We start from the raw sequence: 17,460 nt of genomic DNA, 5'->3' as shown, positions 1-17,460 counted from the left end.
GACGTTTCAAGGCTATCAGGGCCACAGGAGAGACAAACTTGACTGGGGTTGAAAAGATTTAGGGGGTGAAAACTGAAAAAAAAGCCTTAAAAAACATTGAAATAACCATTTTTCATTGCTTTTTATCGCATTTGATATGGAAGCTAATAGAAAAGTTATTAAGGGATGAATACACTGTTCACGCCCCCAATTTTTAAAGGATTAATATTACATAAAATATAAGAGGGGAATTATTAATGCTGTGAATTTTATTAGCTTTTATGGTATTTACAAATTTCCTATTTTTTATGCTTCTGGCTGTTGTGACATACTGACAGGGTGGTGATTTGGTGGGTGGTGACAGTCCAACTAACGAGGAAATTCTCTCAAGAGTCACCACCAGCTCTCGTTCAAATTTTGCTAGTTAATAGGAAATGGATTGCCATGAAGTGGAGTTTTTGCACTCCGCCAATGCTCAATAATTTTCTAGGCATTAGCGACAGAAAGTACCAGGGGAAACTCCCAAATTTATGCACCCCACAATCCAACAATAGACCCTTATACTCCATAGCACTGACAGTGTATTGTTGTTATGTGGGTTTCATGAATTAGGGAGTTTTCCTAATGCTTTCCATCGCCATACTCTGTTCATTTTATCTTTGCACGTGAGCTGGTGTGGCTAAAGCAAGTGGAGGTGAGGGGAGGGAAAGTTTCTCGACACGTGACTTTCCCATTGCCAATCAACAAACAGCAGGTGTGGCCTCAGTCAGTCGCTCTCAGACACTGTCACCTTCAAGTGAACATCGTGAATCTGGTTATGGAGCAGTGTTGCCAGAGCTATCCAACGATTTGATCTTTGGATTTTACTTATTTATAGTAAAACCTTCCAAAATGGTTGGCACAATAAAGTATGGCTTCGGTAGTATGTAGTGGGCCGTGGTCGCTTCCATAGCAGCGAGGGTATTACCCTATCCTGCCCTTCCATCCCTATCCCTACCCCGGAGGCATCGTTGGGCTCCTATCGCAGCGGCACCTCTTATTCTTTTTCCTTCCCATTCCACTCCCCTCTCGGGGTGTGTGGGCGTGTCAGTTGAATTACTGGGTCAAGGCCATGGTGTGTTGTAACCCTCAGAGGGCCCCCCTTGGGTCATGATTCTCTTGTTGCCAGAGCTCTCCTTGTGTGTCTTTAAGTATTCCTTTCACTAATGGTGCCTCATTCAGCGTGGTAGCTTACAATTTCATGGGCTTCTGTGAAAGGATTATCCTTAATACCTTCCAAAAGAGTAGGTATATAGTCTCAGTGCCAATGCCGTAAAGGCATTGGCGCCGAGACAAAGGCGGCCGGCTGCGTCAGTGACAGAGGCCGGCGGCGTCAGTGACAAAGTAGGGTGGCTATGTACATTTGTTAACGTTAAGTTCACTTCTCCTCTCCCTCTCGGTACTACCCATCCCCCACCAATGAAGCCATCCAATAGTGTCCGAGCTCTCACGAAAGCTCACCCAGAAACATAAAGCGAATAGATTATAATACAGTTGAGGACCTCAAATCCGGAATCCAGAGACTCAGAAAACCAGAAATCTGGAATGTTTGAAAATTCCTCTGCGTAGTGTTTCGACTTGCCACCTTGTGGCACCACTCTCCGAGCCTTGTTCCGGGACGAGTAGGAAGTTAGCTTACAGTATGAACATACGCTAACAACCTCGGCAGGGACACGTAGGGATCTCAAATATTGAGCATAAGAGCCTGAACGCATTTATAAATTAATTAACTAACAAAATATACCATGAAGACCAGAAATCCTTTGGTCCCAAGCTTCCCAGATTTGAGGTCCTAAACTGTATCTCGAAAAGTATTGAGCATTGGTGGCTGAAACAAAAACTACATCTCGTGGATATCCATTCCCTATCACCTAGCAATATTTGAACGAGATCTAAAGGTGACTCTCAAGGAACCTCCATTGCTAGACATCACATCAAAGGCAAATTTTTTCATGTAGTTATTTAAACATGATTCTTACAATGGAAGCTAAGGTGGTGCCAAGGGGGGCCCACCCTCCCCGAAATGTTACTGACCTCTGCAACCAGCTTGCATCCTCACAAACATGTTGATGTAACCAGGCCCTGTGCTGGACCCCTTCTCAGTGTGGTGGACGGCCATGGCCAGAGGACACCAGCACTAAGCAGGTGGGGCCTACTGGGGAACGCCAAAGATTTCCAGGCTGGAAGGTGCACCCGGATACATCCCATGACCTCACATGCATTATACATTACTATCTTTATCAGCAAATATTACTTCTACACCTACGAGGTAAACAACCCCCTCGAATTTTATTTTATCCTAGTTTTTAGGCAACTCACGTGCTCCTGAAGCCACAAGAGAATTTTTTCCCATGGAGATTCATGTGTCTCTCTCTCAAATTGTTTAAAATTACTTTTCCTGGCTGATGTATATATTCTGGGTCGCTTAATACCCATTGAAATGACACAAATGGGAGATGACATGATGGCCAAAAACATGATGAGGTATGAAATTCATTATTCATCTTGGCGAATGCCTCTTTAACTCAACAGATAGTAGGACTGGCAAAAATATAATAAATGACAATTTAACTGTTTTTATTTAAATCAATGTGGTGAAAAAATTCTGAGAAGAGATACAAGGCAAATAGGAAAAAATCACAACAATAATATCACATTGAATTGATAACCTATTGCTGGCTCTCACAAATTGCTGTGAGAAAAATGGCAAAGTGAGGCACAATATCATAATGACTTCCTATATTGTTGCTGATAGCCATGACTGCTCCTTCTTCCAGCTGATATCAATCATTCAAAAGTTCAAATAGGAGTACTCCTTGCTTCTCTGGTTCTGTGTGCTTCAAGTTGCGAGCCCAAAGTTTGCACTCCACACCAATAATGACTCCCCCTGGAAAATAAAAAGATACCAATTTTGACATGCTGCCACCATCATTACCATTTCTCTACACTGAATTGAACTACGGCCCACGTACTTATTCCTTGTAGCATTACAATAGTTAATATTGGATGTTTCTTTCTGTTATTCTCTTGGATACTGATCTCAGGTACGGATCTTTTGTACATACGCTTTTAATATTTTTTAATACTAATTAAATTTATCTTGATATACAGTTTGATTTCAACTTAAATACCATATCATTATCAGTTAGACTGGCATTATTATTTTAATATTTTGCTCATCTTACTACATAATTACTTTTCCACGTAAAAGTTTTCCCTCAAGAAATGCCTATTGTCCACCAGCCACTACTGGACCTAAAGGCCTGTTTACACAATACATTAACACGTACGAGTTAATGTACGTTTGCGTGAATGATTTTTGTGGACCGGAACGGAATATGTATGAATGCATGAACCAAATTAGAACAGGTTCTATTTTCTGTGCATGCATTCGCACAAGTTGGGTGGTTACACGGTACATTTTGGCATTCATTCTCGCATTCATACATTTAGACATTAACCCGTGCGTGTTAATGTACCGTGTAAACAGGCCTTAATAGAAGGTGAAATCCCAAATGGATGATCAAAAGAGACTGATAATTCATTTATGATCACTTAACCTTAAATTTCTTTTGTGATTTCTACACCAAGCTTCCTCAGCATCTTTGGCAGCAACATATTCCATTAAAAAATTAGTCGCTTTCAAGTTGAAGGACCAAAAAGGACAATAGGACCTAAAGCTGGTTGGATGAAATTTTGACCATGGGCGACGGTGCGCATCAGTTGTATCAAAATTCCATACGAATGTTTTGATGCAAATTTGACAGTGGGACACTAGCTTTAAGCCTGAGTCACATAATCATTTTTTCCATCCTTAAGGAACATTTAGAAGAATGATGTGTGGGCTGATTAGCAGTGTTGCATTGATTTGGGCAATGAAAATACACAATAACCACGTGCGAACAACTTTTATGAACCACACATGTTACATTACTTGGCACGACTGCCGACGAACACACAAAAAAAATGAAGAGACCCTTCTCACGCTTGCCAACCTTGTTGGCTGATTTGATGCTTATTTGAAAGGGCTATTCAAAAAGGTCAATTAGAGATTTTTTTTTAGATTATAGTGTAATCACATGGAACAAATTCACTAAAAGAAAACAAATTATAAATGTAAAACAAATTCACAATAGAACCATAATACATTATTAAAGTTTATAAGCCAGGAAATATTATTTTTTTCATAACTTTTATCTTTTTTTTAGAGCCAGAATAGCGTCAAAATCCATTTCCGGGCATGCAATTTCCTAAAATTTTCCAGGGGGGTCCCCGGGATGAGGAGGAGGGCTCCCAATCACCCCCTCCCAATAGGGTAGTTTCCTTCATCAAAGAAAATGAAAGGCTTTGATTGCGATTCGTTACCCACCATTAGTGTATTCATAATATAAAAATTATTTGGTTTTAGAAATCCCAATTTAGGTGAATGGCAATGGTCAATTTTAACCACATTTGAAAAAGGCCGGATTGGCACCCATGCGATGCCACTCCACGTGACGTCACAGGGGCCTAGTTTCTATACGAGTAGATAGGAGTTTTACATCGTCTGAGATTACCAATGCATGCATGAGGCACAGAGCTCAGGGAAACATCTCTTAATAATCACTTATTAAAACTGCCAATGGTTGGAAAGTTTCCTTCGTTTGATGAGGTATTGATAATCCTTATTTAAGCCAAGCACTACCTGCTAGCAGCCTGCATCGCAGCAGCATGCACATCATCGCCCCAAGGTCACTACACTTTGCGGCAGCGGGAACCAGAATGATGTCACACGGGCTTTTCCTAGCATTCATACATAGCCGTCATGTTTTCGCACGCTAGAAAATTTTCACTTTTCATTTAATCGCAAAAAATAGATATCGTCATTTAAAAAATCTAACAGTGTGAAATTCGTACTCCAGGAGTAATAATCTTTCGATTTAGGCAATAAAAAAATAATAGGAAACCACCCTATTGGTCGGTGAAAATATTTCCTTACATGTGTGCCTTGGAGCTGTAATCGCATTTGCACTGTTTTTCCATGTTTATTCCATCGCTTTCCGTACATTCAACTGCTATTCTATTTAAATCCAATCGTGGCATTACAGTCACTGTTAGGGGTCATGCATTCTGATTGGCTGACGGCTGGTGCCAGCAATGTTTTCAGCGACAGATAAAGGGACATGCCGAATAATGGAACACAGGATGGGATTTCCATCCCTCAAGCCATTACTGAAAATGATCCCTTGAAACGGTCATTTATTTCTTCTATCAATGGTTGCAAAATTATCCTCTAAATACAGCTGATATACATATTCTTGTAACATCTTTAACATCTTCAGTTATCTCAGAAAAAAAATGAATTTTCTTTTGAAACCACTTTTACCCCATTTCGATGCTGTCATGGTCTAATGATTATTTTTACAATCGATTATTTATTGATATCAATCATTATGGTGCCTCACTGACACAGGCACTTTGTATCTCAAATTGTAACTCCAGACAAAATTTACCAACCTGTTCCTATTTTGTATACATATGATATTTTCAACACCTGCCACTTGGAGCTATCATATAGAGTACTTCATATCGACCTACTAGTGGATTGTATCTTCCTTAATTTTTTTACTTTTACATCTATTTTATATCTTTATGAAATGTAAAGGATTGTTTTTCAATTCAAAATTAGTTGACATTTAACCCTTTGAGATGTAGGAGCTTTTTTGTATGTTTTGCATGCTGACTGCTGTATTTACCCAAAGTTATTATTGCTACCTGGAGATCTTACTCTTAAGCACTTTCCCTCCCCATAAAGATCACTAAGGGGCTTAATTCTACTAGACCAGCCCTTGTGGCAGGGGGCGCCTCCCTGCATAGGGGGTCTCTTTTGCACTGGGTGGCAGCTAAAATCGTGAACTTCCACAGCTCAAAGGTTAAATTATTTTACATGGAATGAGCACGAAAAGGAGTATAATTATACAGTAAAACCTATATGTAGTGAACCTCTTTAAATCATAAACCTCCATACTTCATACCACCCCTACAGTCCCGTCAGATTAACATGTAAATTTATTGACAAACCTCTTTGTAGTGAACCTCTTTATCTCATAAAACCTCCACTTATCCTACCAAGGAGACACCCCCAAGACTGCCTGACTACCTCCACAAATTGTACCAAGACAACTAGAGACCATTAATGCAGCGGCGATTACATACATGCATGGAATGACATTTTCAGCAATAAATGTTTCACGCTTATTTATTTCTTTTAAATTTTTAATATGCTGTAATTTTCACGTTAACCATTAGTTATGGCCATTTTGTTCCATTTGAGAGCATACCTAACAGTAAATAAGAAAAAAGATATCTAACTATCCTAATCATTTTAAGTGACTGTTGAATTAAGAGAGATCACATCATATTCTCTTGAATCATGGTAAAAATCACGAGATAGCATTTTCTTTCTGTTATCATTAAATAATAAATAGATGTTGAATAATTCATGCATGTTTATTTAAACGCATAAATATAGTGGTTTAAAAGACAGTAGTGCCTTGTTTTCCAAAGGATGTGAAAAAATGGTGCATATCACTAAAACCTCTCTATAAAGAACCTCCATGCATCAAATTGCCCAAATTTTGGTCCCCTCCATTACGATGTAAAGAGCTTTTACTGTAACATCATAGGGAAAATAAAACTTACTCATTGGTCTCTTAAAGTGAACAGCTATCAGAGGGCTGAGATTTCCAGTCGTGTTGGAAAATGGAAAGAAATACCCTGGGAATCCACGCTGTGGAAGGTACTCAATTGGGCCAATGTTTTCGCTACTGGCAGGATTATCACCAGAGCAGCTCACCCATACTTGATTGGCCTGGTAGGGAAAAAAAAGGAAATTTAATTCACCCTCAGAATATCAAAAAACATGATTTATCAAGATCAGGGATGTGTACGAAGAGGAAAAATTATCAGTTTTTGATGCTCCGCAATTCCAATACGCCAAAGCTGAATTTGTATCAGCCAGTTATAGTGTAAGGGAATTTTTCATCAGCTCACCCAAAATAAATACATAAATATAATCCTTGGGCCCTACTTGATGAATTCATTTCACAATCAATTTACTTTTCAATTGCATATAAGAAATGAGATGGGCATTGATTTTGTAAGTGACACTTCATTCTACCCAAATTAAATTAGTTTACTATCCAGGAGCAATATTTTCAATGCATATTGCAAATATTTTTTTAAACACACCATAGATAATTACGTGTAATAATGTGCTTACCTAATGTTACCCATTGATAACCAATAGCAAAACCTTCCTCACGACTTACATTATTAGGGTTTATATTTTTCTGCTCAGCAATATAGGTTTTGAGGTCCTCTGGCATTTCAGCGGGAAGAGTATTGGTATCATTGTAAAATTCAGGCTGCCATCCCATCAACTACAGTAAAAGAAAAAGAAATTCATTGTGAGAGAAAATAACTTTATTAAAAAGGTATAAAAGTGTGAAATTTAAGTACCTATGTATGTATATCGGTCATTCCACCACAATTCAACAAACAGAAGTACCTCATAGTACCTCATGCCACATTTCCATTGCTACGCATGTAACTTTTGATTTACATTGCTACACATGTAACTTTTGATTTCCTGCATTTCAACAGAATGGAGGCCTCCCCAATAACAAAAGAATGGTTCCCTAATAGTGTTCGAACACTTCAGCTACAGATTCTGAACACCTCGTTAAACGCTTCCTGTACAGTTAAAGAATGCTCCATTAATAGCTGAACACCACATTAACAGCTGGAAAATGCCTAATGAAAGGCATATTTGAACGGTTAGTAACATTTCATTAGGTCCAAAATACAGTCCGTGAACGGTTCCCCAACAGAACATGAACACTTCGGGAACAGGTTCTGAACTCTCAGTGTAACACTTCTGGAACAGTTCGTGAACAGTTCATTTTCACCAGGGGGTACAGTACTCAAGTAGGTAACTCATTTAAGTTAATATGGTAGACAGCTTAGTGGAATAGAACAAAGTTAGCATAGCTGATCTTCTCCACCAGCCACCACTGAAAGGTACATATTTTAGTGAATATTAAAATTATGCTGATTTCCAGAAGATAACCAAACAGGAGCCCCTCATTGGTTATGAGTTGACATTGGACACACATTGAGTGTAGCCACTAGACTGACTAGTCACTAAAATATTTTGATCCCTCACCAAAGATTTTTCCATTCAAGAGAAAGAACTAGGCATTGATGATCAGGATTTAAAAAAGTAGGCTACGTCTATTAAGCCACTTTATTTCAAAATAAGCCTTAAAATGACTGAGATGGAAAATACAGTGTAAAAATTACAATCTGAATTCAACGTGTGTTACATTGTAGTTTAAAATTATCCTAATCTCTTCATAAACTTACCTTTTCGAGGGATAGGAAAACACATGGGGTGTTATTTTTGTATCCATAATCATCCTCATGTGTACAGGGAGTCCAATTCATCACATCAATTCTACAGACTTCATTTCCTTTTGGGGTATTTAAATAATCACAGTTGACGAGGTTCTCGGCCCGACCAGGGATATGGTCTGGGTTCTTGTAACCTAGACAAGAACGAAAAAAAGGACATTGGATTATTAGTATTATTATATTTATACTTAATTCAAACAACAGTCAATTCTTTGCATTGAGTGCTACTCAAGACTAATGCATCAGGGTAACTGAGGCAATCAGCTGATACCCACTACCATCTACATTTACATTCTAACCTGCAAGTCAGCAATGGATTTAAGTTATTGTATTGTGCCAGGAGGGGGGTTCATTACTACCTAGGCACCTGGATGGTCAGCGGCGCAACAATAATGCAACAGGTCTGAAAAATGGTCACTAGTGGCTTTTTAATATTCGTCAATTATTTTTGCACATTTGTTGTTAACATGGTGAAATTAAAACTTACAATGAAGAGCCACCATAAAAATTACCATATTTTCGATAAGTATTTCCAGAAATTTTGGGCAGGCTATATTATGGCTATCCCCTCCTGTCCCTTGATCCACCACTGTTGCATGTTGCCTCAATTTCCATGTGGCAGGAGGCATTAGCACATTCAGTGCAGAGCATGTCAATTGACATGGTCCCGTCCAAGCCGAGATACTCTGCCTGTCGGGCCGGGAACCCTTTCTCCACCTCTTTATGTGACTAATATTTCAATTTTAAATTCAATTCAATATCCACTTCCAAGTCTTCCAATCGTGTGCATGGTCTTCAGCAAGCTTCCCTCTTTCAACCAGTGTGCGCCGTTTGTAAATAGCAGTATTTGAACGGAAGTTATTGCACGAAAACCTCTCTATTTTTCTTTCTTATTTTATCAGCTGATTCTGATGACTTCCATGAAAATCGGGCCCGCATGGAATGTGTTAAGACACCAGCTACATATAAACCTTCACAAGAATGAAAAATAATTTAGATGGGCATTGTGAGAGAATTGACTACCCGAGTTCCACTTGGTGGTATATATTCAAGTACATACTTAATTGTCTTGGGAAAAATGAATTCTTACACTTATCTGTTTGAAAAAATATCTTTCTTATTTTACAATTTCTGTTAGAACTGGGAATATAGTTTGATTTAAACATAATGTTTTTCAAGCCTCTCTGAAAGGTGCATGCTGCTGCTGGTTGGCATATTCATTCTTTTATCTGCCATAGTTGTGCATCACACACAATTTAGGAGACTCTGCAGCAGGAATCATGGCAGAGAGGGGACTTTAATAACCTAGCGGCAACCCTATAACATTAGCTCCCAACCAGAGTTACACAAACCGCAGAAGGTCAACCAGGGGCAGTTTGACCCGGTTAGCTGGTTGGCAATCGCAGAGGGATCCAAGCTTAGGGACCCTCACTACGCTCCTGTCTATTGTGAAGCATATGTATATGAAAGGTATAACAATAATAAAGACTCAAATCCAATGGCATAGCCAGGAATTTTGTTTGGGGAGGGTCCAAAACCAGAGGGGAAATTTTTGAAAAACAGGGTACTAAGTAATGGGTTATAAACTTATTTTAACACTTTTCATAATCGAAAAAACTTCATTTGTTAAGGAAATATTTTGTTAATTCTTGATTTTTCTATGTTTCGTTTTCTTTTATGAAGGAAAATAAGTGTAATTTTATATTTAGGGGGGGGGTCCGGACGACCCTGGTCCCTGCCTGGCTATGCCACTGCAGTCAGATTACTTGAACCAAAAGTTTATTGCAAATATAAAATTCTACGTTACCATTTAATGCTTCATTTGGAGCATACTCAATATAAAAAGATTGTGTAAAAATTGGTAAAATAAAGGTGTCAAAAGATAGGTAAATGAGAACCTACCCTGTATAATGCCCAGCGGTATCATGGCAATATTACCAATTATACTGAGTGTGTTTTTCATTACAAGTTGCGTCTGTATATTTAAAATAAATCCGTTCGACATTTTCTTCGCAATTGGTACAGAAAAGGAGGTTACCATGATTATACCGGCCTCGGTGGCGGCGGGGTAACGTTCTCGCCTGCCAAACAAGAGGTCGCGGGTTCGAGTCCCGCCTGGGTAGGTTTCCCCGGTCCAGGGCATGGTCGTTTGTGTACGTTTACTTGTTACACTTGTTGAACACCCCGGTGTAAAATGGCCAATAAGAGCTGTATCCGGTGGTTTGAGAATAGAAATACTGTGTTTGGTATGGATGCTGTGCACTCCTTTATTAGTAACTAAACCACTCAAATACTTCATTAACTTACATCATTGGTAAGAGACTCTCTTCCCAGAACCCTACATGAGTGTAGTTGTGAACCCTTTTAGGGTTTTTTGTTCGCACTGTTAATTGAAAATCCGCGGTCCGAGTCCGAGCTGCGACGTAATCGATCAATAGATCGAATCACTACTATCGATCAACATCACCACTATCGACTTTGCCATCGAGCTATCGACATTGAAAAGCAGAGTCGAAAAGATTCGTCATGGATCCGTAGTTCCACTCGGATGGAAGTAGTAGCGAAAAGGATTGAAATTGACAAGTTCTAATTCTTAAAACTTAGACATTAAATTCGCCTTGGTAGTGCGAGATTGAACGCAGAAAATATAACTATGGGAAGATACACAGGCTCAGTCCTCCGCTCACGGGAGGTAATCTTTGGTCACCGTGACACCGGTAGAACGAACGGTAAAAAAGATAGAATTAATTTTGAGTGCCAAGTTAGGCAGTGAAGGCGAGCATTTTTCCACCACATCTTCCGTAGCATGTCACGCTATCGGACTCGACTCTAAAAGACGGAAAACAGTGGGGTAGTGAAGTGTTTACATCCTGTTAACAGACAGCGCGGGGGTACAATCTATCCATACTTTTTATTTCTGTTAATTGGCGATTTTTTCAGTGATGACCTGGAAAGATTTCTAGCCTTACCTTCCAACAATTGGTCAAGATCTTGAGTCAATGCTGACACCATCCCTTGATCATATGCCTTGTACCATATCAAGGAAGTTTCAATGTTTGTCGGCGGCTTCGGACGAGACCTCAGCACTAGAAAAATTGTAATGATAAAATTAACAATTTAAGACCTTTTTTTCATGAATAGTTAGGCCGTTTTTAGCCGACAAAAATTTGTGCAAATTTTATGTTGAACATCCCTTGGTCACTCGCCGATAAGTCAACTCATGAGATTTTATAAACTGGGCAGGTAAGACAGGATAAAGTTAGTAAAACATACTACCCACCCGGTTCAGCATGAGCATAATTCAGGGCAAACAATGAAATGATACCGGCTGCTAGGATGATTTTCCTATGAAGTAGTCCTGAATGAGTGGCCATTGTATCTTAACGTCACCAAAGCTTCAGGCACCTGCTAGAATGACTTAACGGATTTAAGTGGACCAATTTTGGTTACAGTACATAGGCCAATAAAAGAAGAGATTATTGAAATTCTATTATAACGCGCCGCCACTATTACGGAACCCTGCATAGAGCATCTGGAGAGGGCGTTAGCTACCCCTCGTACGGAAGGAAAGTGAAGCCAGGGGGGCGTGGCACTTTAGCCGGTCCGCCATATTCCTTTACCCCGCGTGGAGCAGAAATACATGGTTCCTTATGGGGAATTCGTCAAAGGAAACTCAATATTTTACCTATTGACAGCCGGAAAAAGCCGTTCCCACCGATGAGGGAAGGTTATCTGTTGAATATAAAACCGGAAAAAATGCATCTTTTGGATGAAATAAACGATTCAACCACGGTGTAGCAAATTAAAAATATGACGCACGACAAGTCATTTGCGACATTAGCAACTAATTTTCAGCTGCAAGGTGAAAAATAACTGATGAATTCATGTGAAACCACTAAGTTATAACTTGAGATGATCACAGTAGAACTTTTTATACCAAATTCAGTTATGAAAGTAAATAAAAAAGGATAAATGGACGAGAGAGGAATGGGAGGACACTGAATGCTACGATAATAACGACGTTTAATTGCTATTGCGTGCACTACAAGATTTTATTTGGCTTATAATCCGTCAAAAATATACATAAATCGTGATTCAAGGAAAGAAATGATTTAGTAAGACTTAGGAACTTTGACGTGGGAAGTAGACGCGTTCATGATGCTGTTGGCCTGGGAAGGATACGAGTGTCAATCGATGATCTTTCTCAACAAGTGCATCGAAAAGATAGTCGGTTAAAAATTTCTGCATTGAGGGCTTGGCTCTATCTGATTTTCATCAAACAATAATCACAACGGAAATCATGCCTACCATTACTTATCAATGCTGTACTAAAGTATTGATGGAAAAACTTTGTACAAACAGAGGTCAACCTTCTTTTTTTTCGGATATGTAACTTCAATATACAAGTGTTTCACGGTGTAAATCATTTCCGAAACTCCTGTTAAAAACCTCATGGCCATTAAATGGAAAGGGCTTCCTCATCAAAGGACAAACTTGCGCATTAGGTAAGTAAAATATCGGCTAAGAGACAATATCGCAAGAGATTTTGCTTACAATTCCGAGTAAACTGCTATCAAAACAGTAGTATTTGAAGAAATTGAGGATGGGTCTGGTGAATTTCAAGTGCTGACAAATCAGAAATTATTTTCCTTCCCCAAAATCAGACGAACATGCACCGTGGATGACAGCTGTATTAAATGATATCTTTGAAGGAGGTATTAAAAAAAGAAAACTATTGCCATTTTCCAACTTATATAATGTACACACCCATTAAATGTTACATTTTCAGATTTCCAGAATGACTTAACAATGTTATTCAAACTGATTACTTTACAATTCATACAAAGTAACCAAATTAACAATAAATCTTAGGCAGACATGATGTAACATTCCATTATAATGTATTCATATTAACAAGAGAATTATGAATACACGATGAAGGCTGCCACACACCCAGGATCATTTCCAATTTCTGTATGTTCATACACCCTCAATTACATTGGCTACTGGATTAGCTGAACCTGCAATGAAAAATATGTATAAACAATTCAGCTGTATTACACCTAAATAGGATATATTTGACAATTTCTATGGACAGAGTCTGCGTGATATATCAAATTCTTAGTATCACCAATCAAGGTAAACCTCTGGATGTTTATGAAAAATGCTATCACTTAAGTTTCTATTTCATCAGTAGAACAATGAATGATCAATTGCAATTTGCATACAACTTTCTGCAAAATAATTCTTATGTCGAGAGGGTGATCTTCCTACTAGCACTGTCTTTCTGCTGGACTTCCCCCCCCCCCCTCCTCTGCTAAGGAGCTGAAATGCAGTAATTCAAGAATTCCGTTAAAAAGTTAAAGGTCCACTGGGAAACTATAAAACAGAAACAATATGAAATCACCATTCCACAACACTATCACTCCTTGACAAATACATTTCATCATTTACCAAAATATCTGCATTTATAATTTCATTAAATAACTACAATAATAATAAAATATTCCATTGTTTAATGACTACTATAGTATGCTTTCTGACTATTCAATCATGCTCCCACAAGCGTACACAGCACAAGGATGTCCTGTCGAAGTCTCCTGGTTGAAAATGCTTGGAGCACAAGACACTCGACTTACTAGGGGCCCAATCTTTCCTCCTTGCTGCCTTCACCCAATAAGCCCTACGGGCCTCGTCTTTTGGAAAACTTCAAGAAAATAATAAGATACCTCTTGAGCACAAGGAATGTTATTACTCTAAGCCCACAATTAACATTGGAAGTAATTACTGCCATACTTACTATGGGATAGCATAAACATCTAGAAAACTCATTCCCAACCCTCATGTGAAGTTTGTATGGACTAAATACATAAAATGCTCCAAATGAAGGAAGACATGGAAGAAATTGCAACACCATTACCATGAAGTTAACCACAAGAGAATTAATGTCACAATACAGACAAGGGAAGAAGGAAATGAAATAGTAACAAGTAGGAAGTGATGGGGCCAACTGAAAAATGATTAAATGCATGCTGTAAGCTATAATTTTACTACTCCAGGTAATATCCCCAAACATGCACCATTAAATCCATTAGGAAGGTACGCAAAGTTACACAACCAAATACAAGCTAAAAGAAAACTATGATCTCCTAGTACTACAGAAAGCATCCCTTGGTAATACTGGAGTTTGATAAAACAACTGTTAAGGTTACCTATCCGCCAAAAGACCTGATTCTAAATCACACTTAAATCTGTTTTCTCTCATACTAAATGGGAAAATTTTATTTCTGGACCCCTCAGTTTTATTTCCCTAATATTTTTCTCCACGTCGAACCCGCCAAAGTTCATTTACCTGCATATGCCATTGATGTAATCTGGGAATAGAGACATCACCCTGCAACTTATTTACAAGATTAATCCTAATGCTTGCAGTTCGTCACTAATTAAGCTTGGGATTGAATGTAAGATATTGAGAATAGGAGGGCTGATTACTTTCTTGGACCACCACAAAATGCACAAATTTCTGTTGGATGTGTCAAAATGTGTCAAGCTTCAAGCAGTAGCCCAATGGTCGATCCACTAGGCCACCACATCGGTGCTAAACAGAGATAGTCCTCATCAAATGTGGGAACAATTTACTACACATATACAAAACAATCCTACTCCATTTAATGTTGTCTAAAATTGGCATTACTTTTGTCACCCTTTAATACCAAAACAATGAAAGTAATGAAATTGAATTTTTGCAAGCTAGTATTTGAGTAACTTGACATTATGGTGAACATTTATGGTACAAAATAGGTGCATACTTTTGTTTGCTATGTATTGTAGTGGTGCGAGATATGCGTGCACCTAGTGTACAGATAGCCTAAAAGTAGATTGTTTATTGTATCATAAGCAATAACCTTAGTGAGTGTTATTCACACTGATAAAAATTGAAGTGACAATTGTAACGAAAGACACATATGTTGAGTCACAGGGGGAAATTCATTGACAGACTATGAGTTCTGGGCGAGTAGTTAGAAGAAAACCACCATATGTGCCACTAACTTTCATCGTCCATATACAGGGTAATCACTTATTTATTTTTTTAATTGCAAAACAGACGTAAACATGATTAATCATTATGAACACATTCACAAAGAAGCAATGAAAGGGACACTAACGTGAAAAAAAATTGAAGAGGCACTAACTTGATCCTAGCATAGATAAAGGAGCTGTTGCTTCAGCAAAGTTGTTACCACAAAAACAAATATAAACAACACCTACGAGCAAAAAAAGATGAACAAGAGCTAAATGAAAAATGATATTAACCAAACATTGCAGTAACTCAGCAAAAACTAATTACAACATGTGGCCTCCACTTTCTAAGAGATATGGGGACATGAATGGGCTATGGAACAAGACAAAACACATTCAGGGCATGTTAAGTGGTCAAGATTCAATAATACTGTCAAATTATGCTTTCACAACGATGTTTTTAAGACTGAGCATTTTATTTCTCAATGAGATCAATTAAGGTGTATATAAACCTATCAACAGAGGAAGAATTTCATGCTCTTTTGCTGCTGAGTAAGTGATGTTACTGGTCATCGCTAATGATCATAATAACTTTTCGGTCGATAATTGTAATATTGCCTGGCATTCCTATCAAAACATGAGACGCAATTGTAAGGCCAGTATAATAACTTATTAATTTTGTATTTTAGATCTTATTTCCACAATTTGTGGAAACCAAAATAAATTTGCCAATGCTTGGTTGAGAACCACCTGAACATGTGTTATGTTTTTAACTAACGTCGAATTTTGGTGCCTTAGAGTGCCATGCGTATCTCCGCTCTAAATAGACCTAATATCTGAACACTAAGTGTTCAATGATGCACAGTATTCACTCACATCTCACAACTTGCACAGCGAATTGGTACCTTTTTTACCATTATGTCAATACACCAAAATGTTCACCAGCGAAGGTAGGCAGAGATGAAAAGAGTTCCAAAAACGAACTGATATTTTTCTAAATTTCTTACTTCATTATGATAAGCATTATCGCTCATGACAAAATCCAACATAGAATAATATAATTTTAGCACTGATAAGGATTAAGTAACAATTAACCTGTACACTGCCGCACAGGAGTCCACCTGCTGCACGTGGCACATACATAGACAATTAACAAGGTTTACCATGCACTTCAAGCAAATGCTACAGATATTACTAATAATTGACTATTTTGCAACTTACCGGTGGAATGTAATTCCTGGTATCCTTTTATCGGGGCAATTACTGCACACGTAAGCCGCGCAGCAAACCATCTGCGTAGGTTGAATAAAAATGTCGTTTTCAAGGTTAAATACTCACTTTTTAACGGAGAAAATAATATATCAGTATTAAGATGAATTCTAGAATATCAGCATACGTTCAGAATGCTTCAGCAGCATCGGATTACTGAAAATTAGGTGATTTTCTTAACACGTACCTTTATGAGAAAACGAGCGAGCGGGGTAAAGGGATATGGCGGACGAACAAAAGCGCATCGGGTAAACAGGCTTCACTTTTTTCACCTATCGCCCTCTCCAGATGCTCTATGGAACCCTGTCAGCCCGCTCTAGGAACGTGTCTAGGAGATTACTGGCGCGAATCCTGGAAAATCCGATTGTTCTTCTTACATTTTTTAATATTGTTTTGATTTATTGTTTATGACGCGCCTTCCGTCTTTTTAGGCTTTGTTATTTCGCACTTTATACGAGAAAGTTTTTGTTAGTCTTACAGGATTCACTTTTATAAAATAAAATTGGAGCCCTGATTCTGACGCGGGAACTTCGAAAAAAATATGCATGCATTGAAACTGAAGTCCGGTACTTCGTGCTTAATCATCGCTTTTTTTAACGATTTTATTATTTCATTTACGTAATTTTGAGACCGGGAAAAAATGACTTGTCCGAATTCTGAAAAATAACGGCCGGCCTACCATGAAGACACCGCAATTTA

The 17,460-nt window shown here is 38.3% G+C and overlaps 1 protein-coding gene and 1 long non-coding RNA gene across 3 annotated transcripts; both read right to left on the bottom strand.

Annotated features, from left to right (window-relative positions):
* Positions 1-2,578: 2,578 nt before the first annotated feature.
* On the bottom strand, positions 2,579-11,981 carry LOC124168042 (sodium/potassium-transporting ATPase subunit beta-2-like). 2 transcript variants are annotated; one of them, XM_046546141.1, is made up of 7 exons: positions 11,928-11,981; positions 11,753-11,880; positions 11,442-11,558; positions 8,425-8,606; positions 7,329-7,439; positions 6,700-6,868; positions 2,579-2,905 (listed from the first exon to the last, which is right to left on the bottom strand). In XM_046546141.1, exons 2-7 carry the CDS (start codon positions 11,844-11,846, stop codon positions 2,802-2,804), a joined length of 777 nt encoding a protein of 258 aa, XP_046402097.1. In that variant the 5' UTR covers positions 11,847-11,880; positions 11,928-11,981; the 3' UTR covers positions 2,579-2,801. The 2 variants fall into 2 exon arrangements, with proteins under 2 accessions (XP_046402097.1, XP_046402098.1); XM_046546142.1 differs by having other exon boundaries at positions 11,753-11,877; positions 11,928-11,973.
* Positions 11,982-13,207: 1,226 nt separating this feature from the next.
* Positions 13,208-17,021, bottom strand: LOC124168045. The gene is made up of 3 exons (XR_006866822.1): positions 16,949-17,021; positions 16,714-16,784; positions 13,208-13,493 (listed from the first exon to the last, which is right to left on the bottom strand). It is a non-coding gene; the product is annotated as an uncharacterized LOC124168045 (long non-coding RNA).
* Positions 17,022-17,460: the final 439 nt, after the last annotated feature.

The sequence above is a fragment of the Ischnura elegans genome, chromosome 11 (assembly GCF_921293095.1).
Source record: "Ischnura elegans chromosome 11, ioIscEleg1.1, whole genome shotgun sequence".
NCBI classification, from domain to species: domain Eukaryota; kingdom Metazoa; phylum Arthropoda; class Insecta; order Odonata; family Coenagrionidae; genus Ischnura; species Ischnura elegans.
The sequence above is the reverse complement of the archived record's forward strand: the minus strand, read 5'-3'. Positions and strand labels throughout refer to the sequence as shown.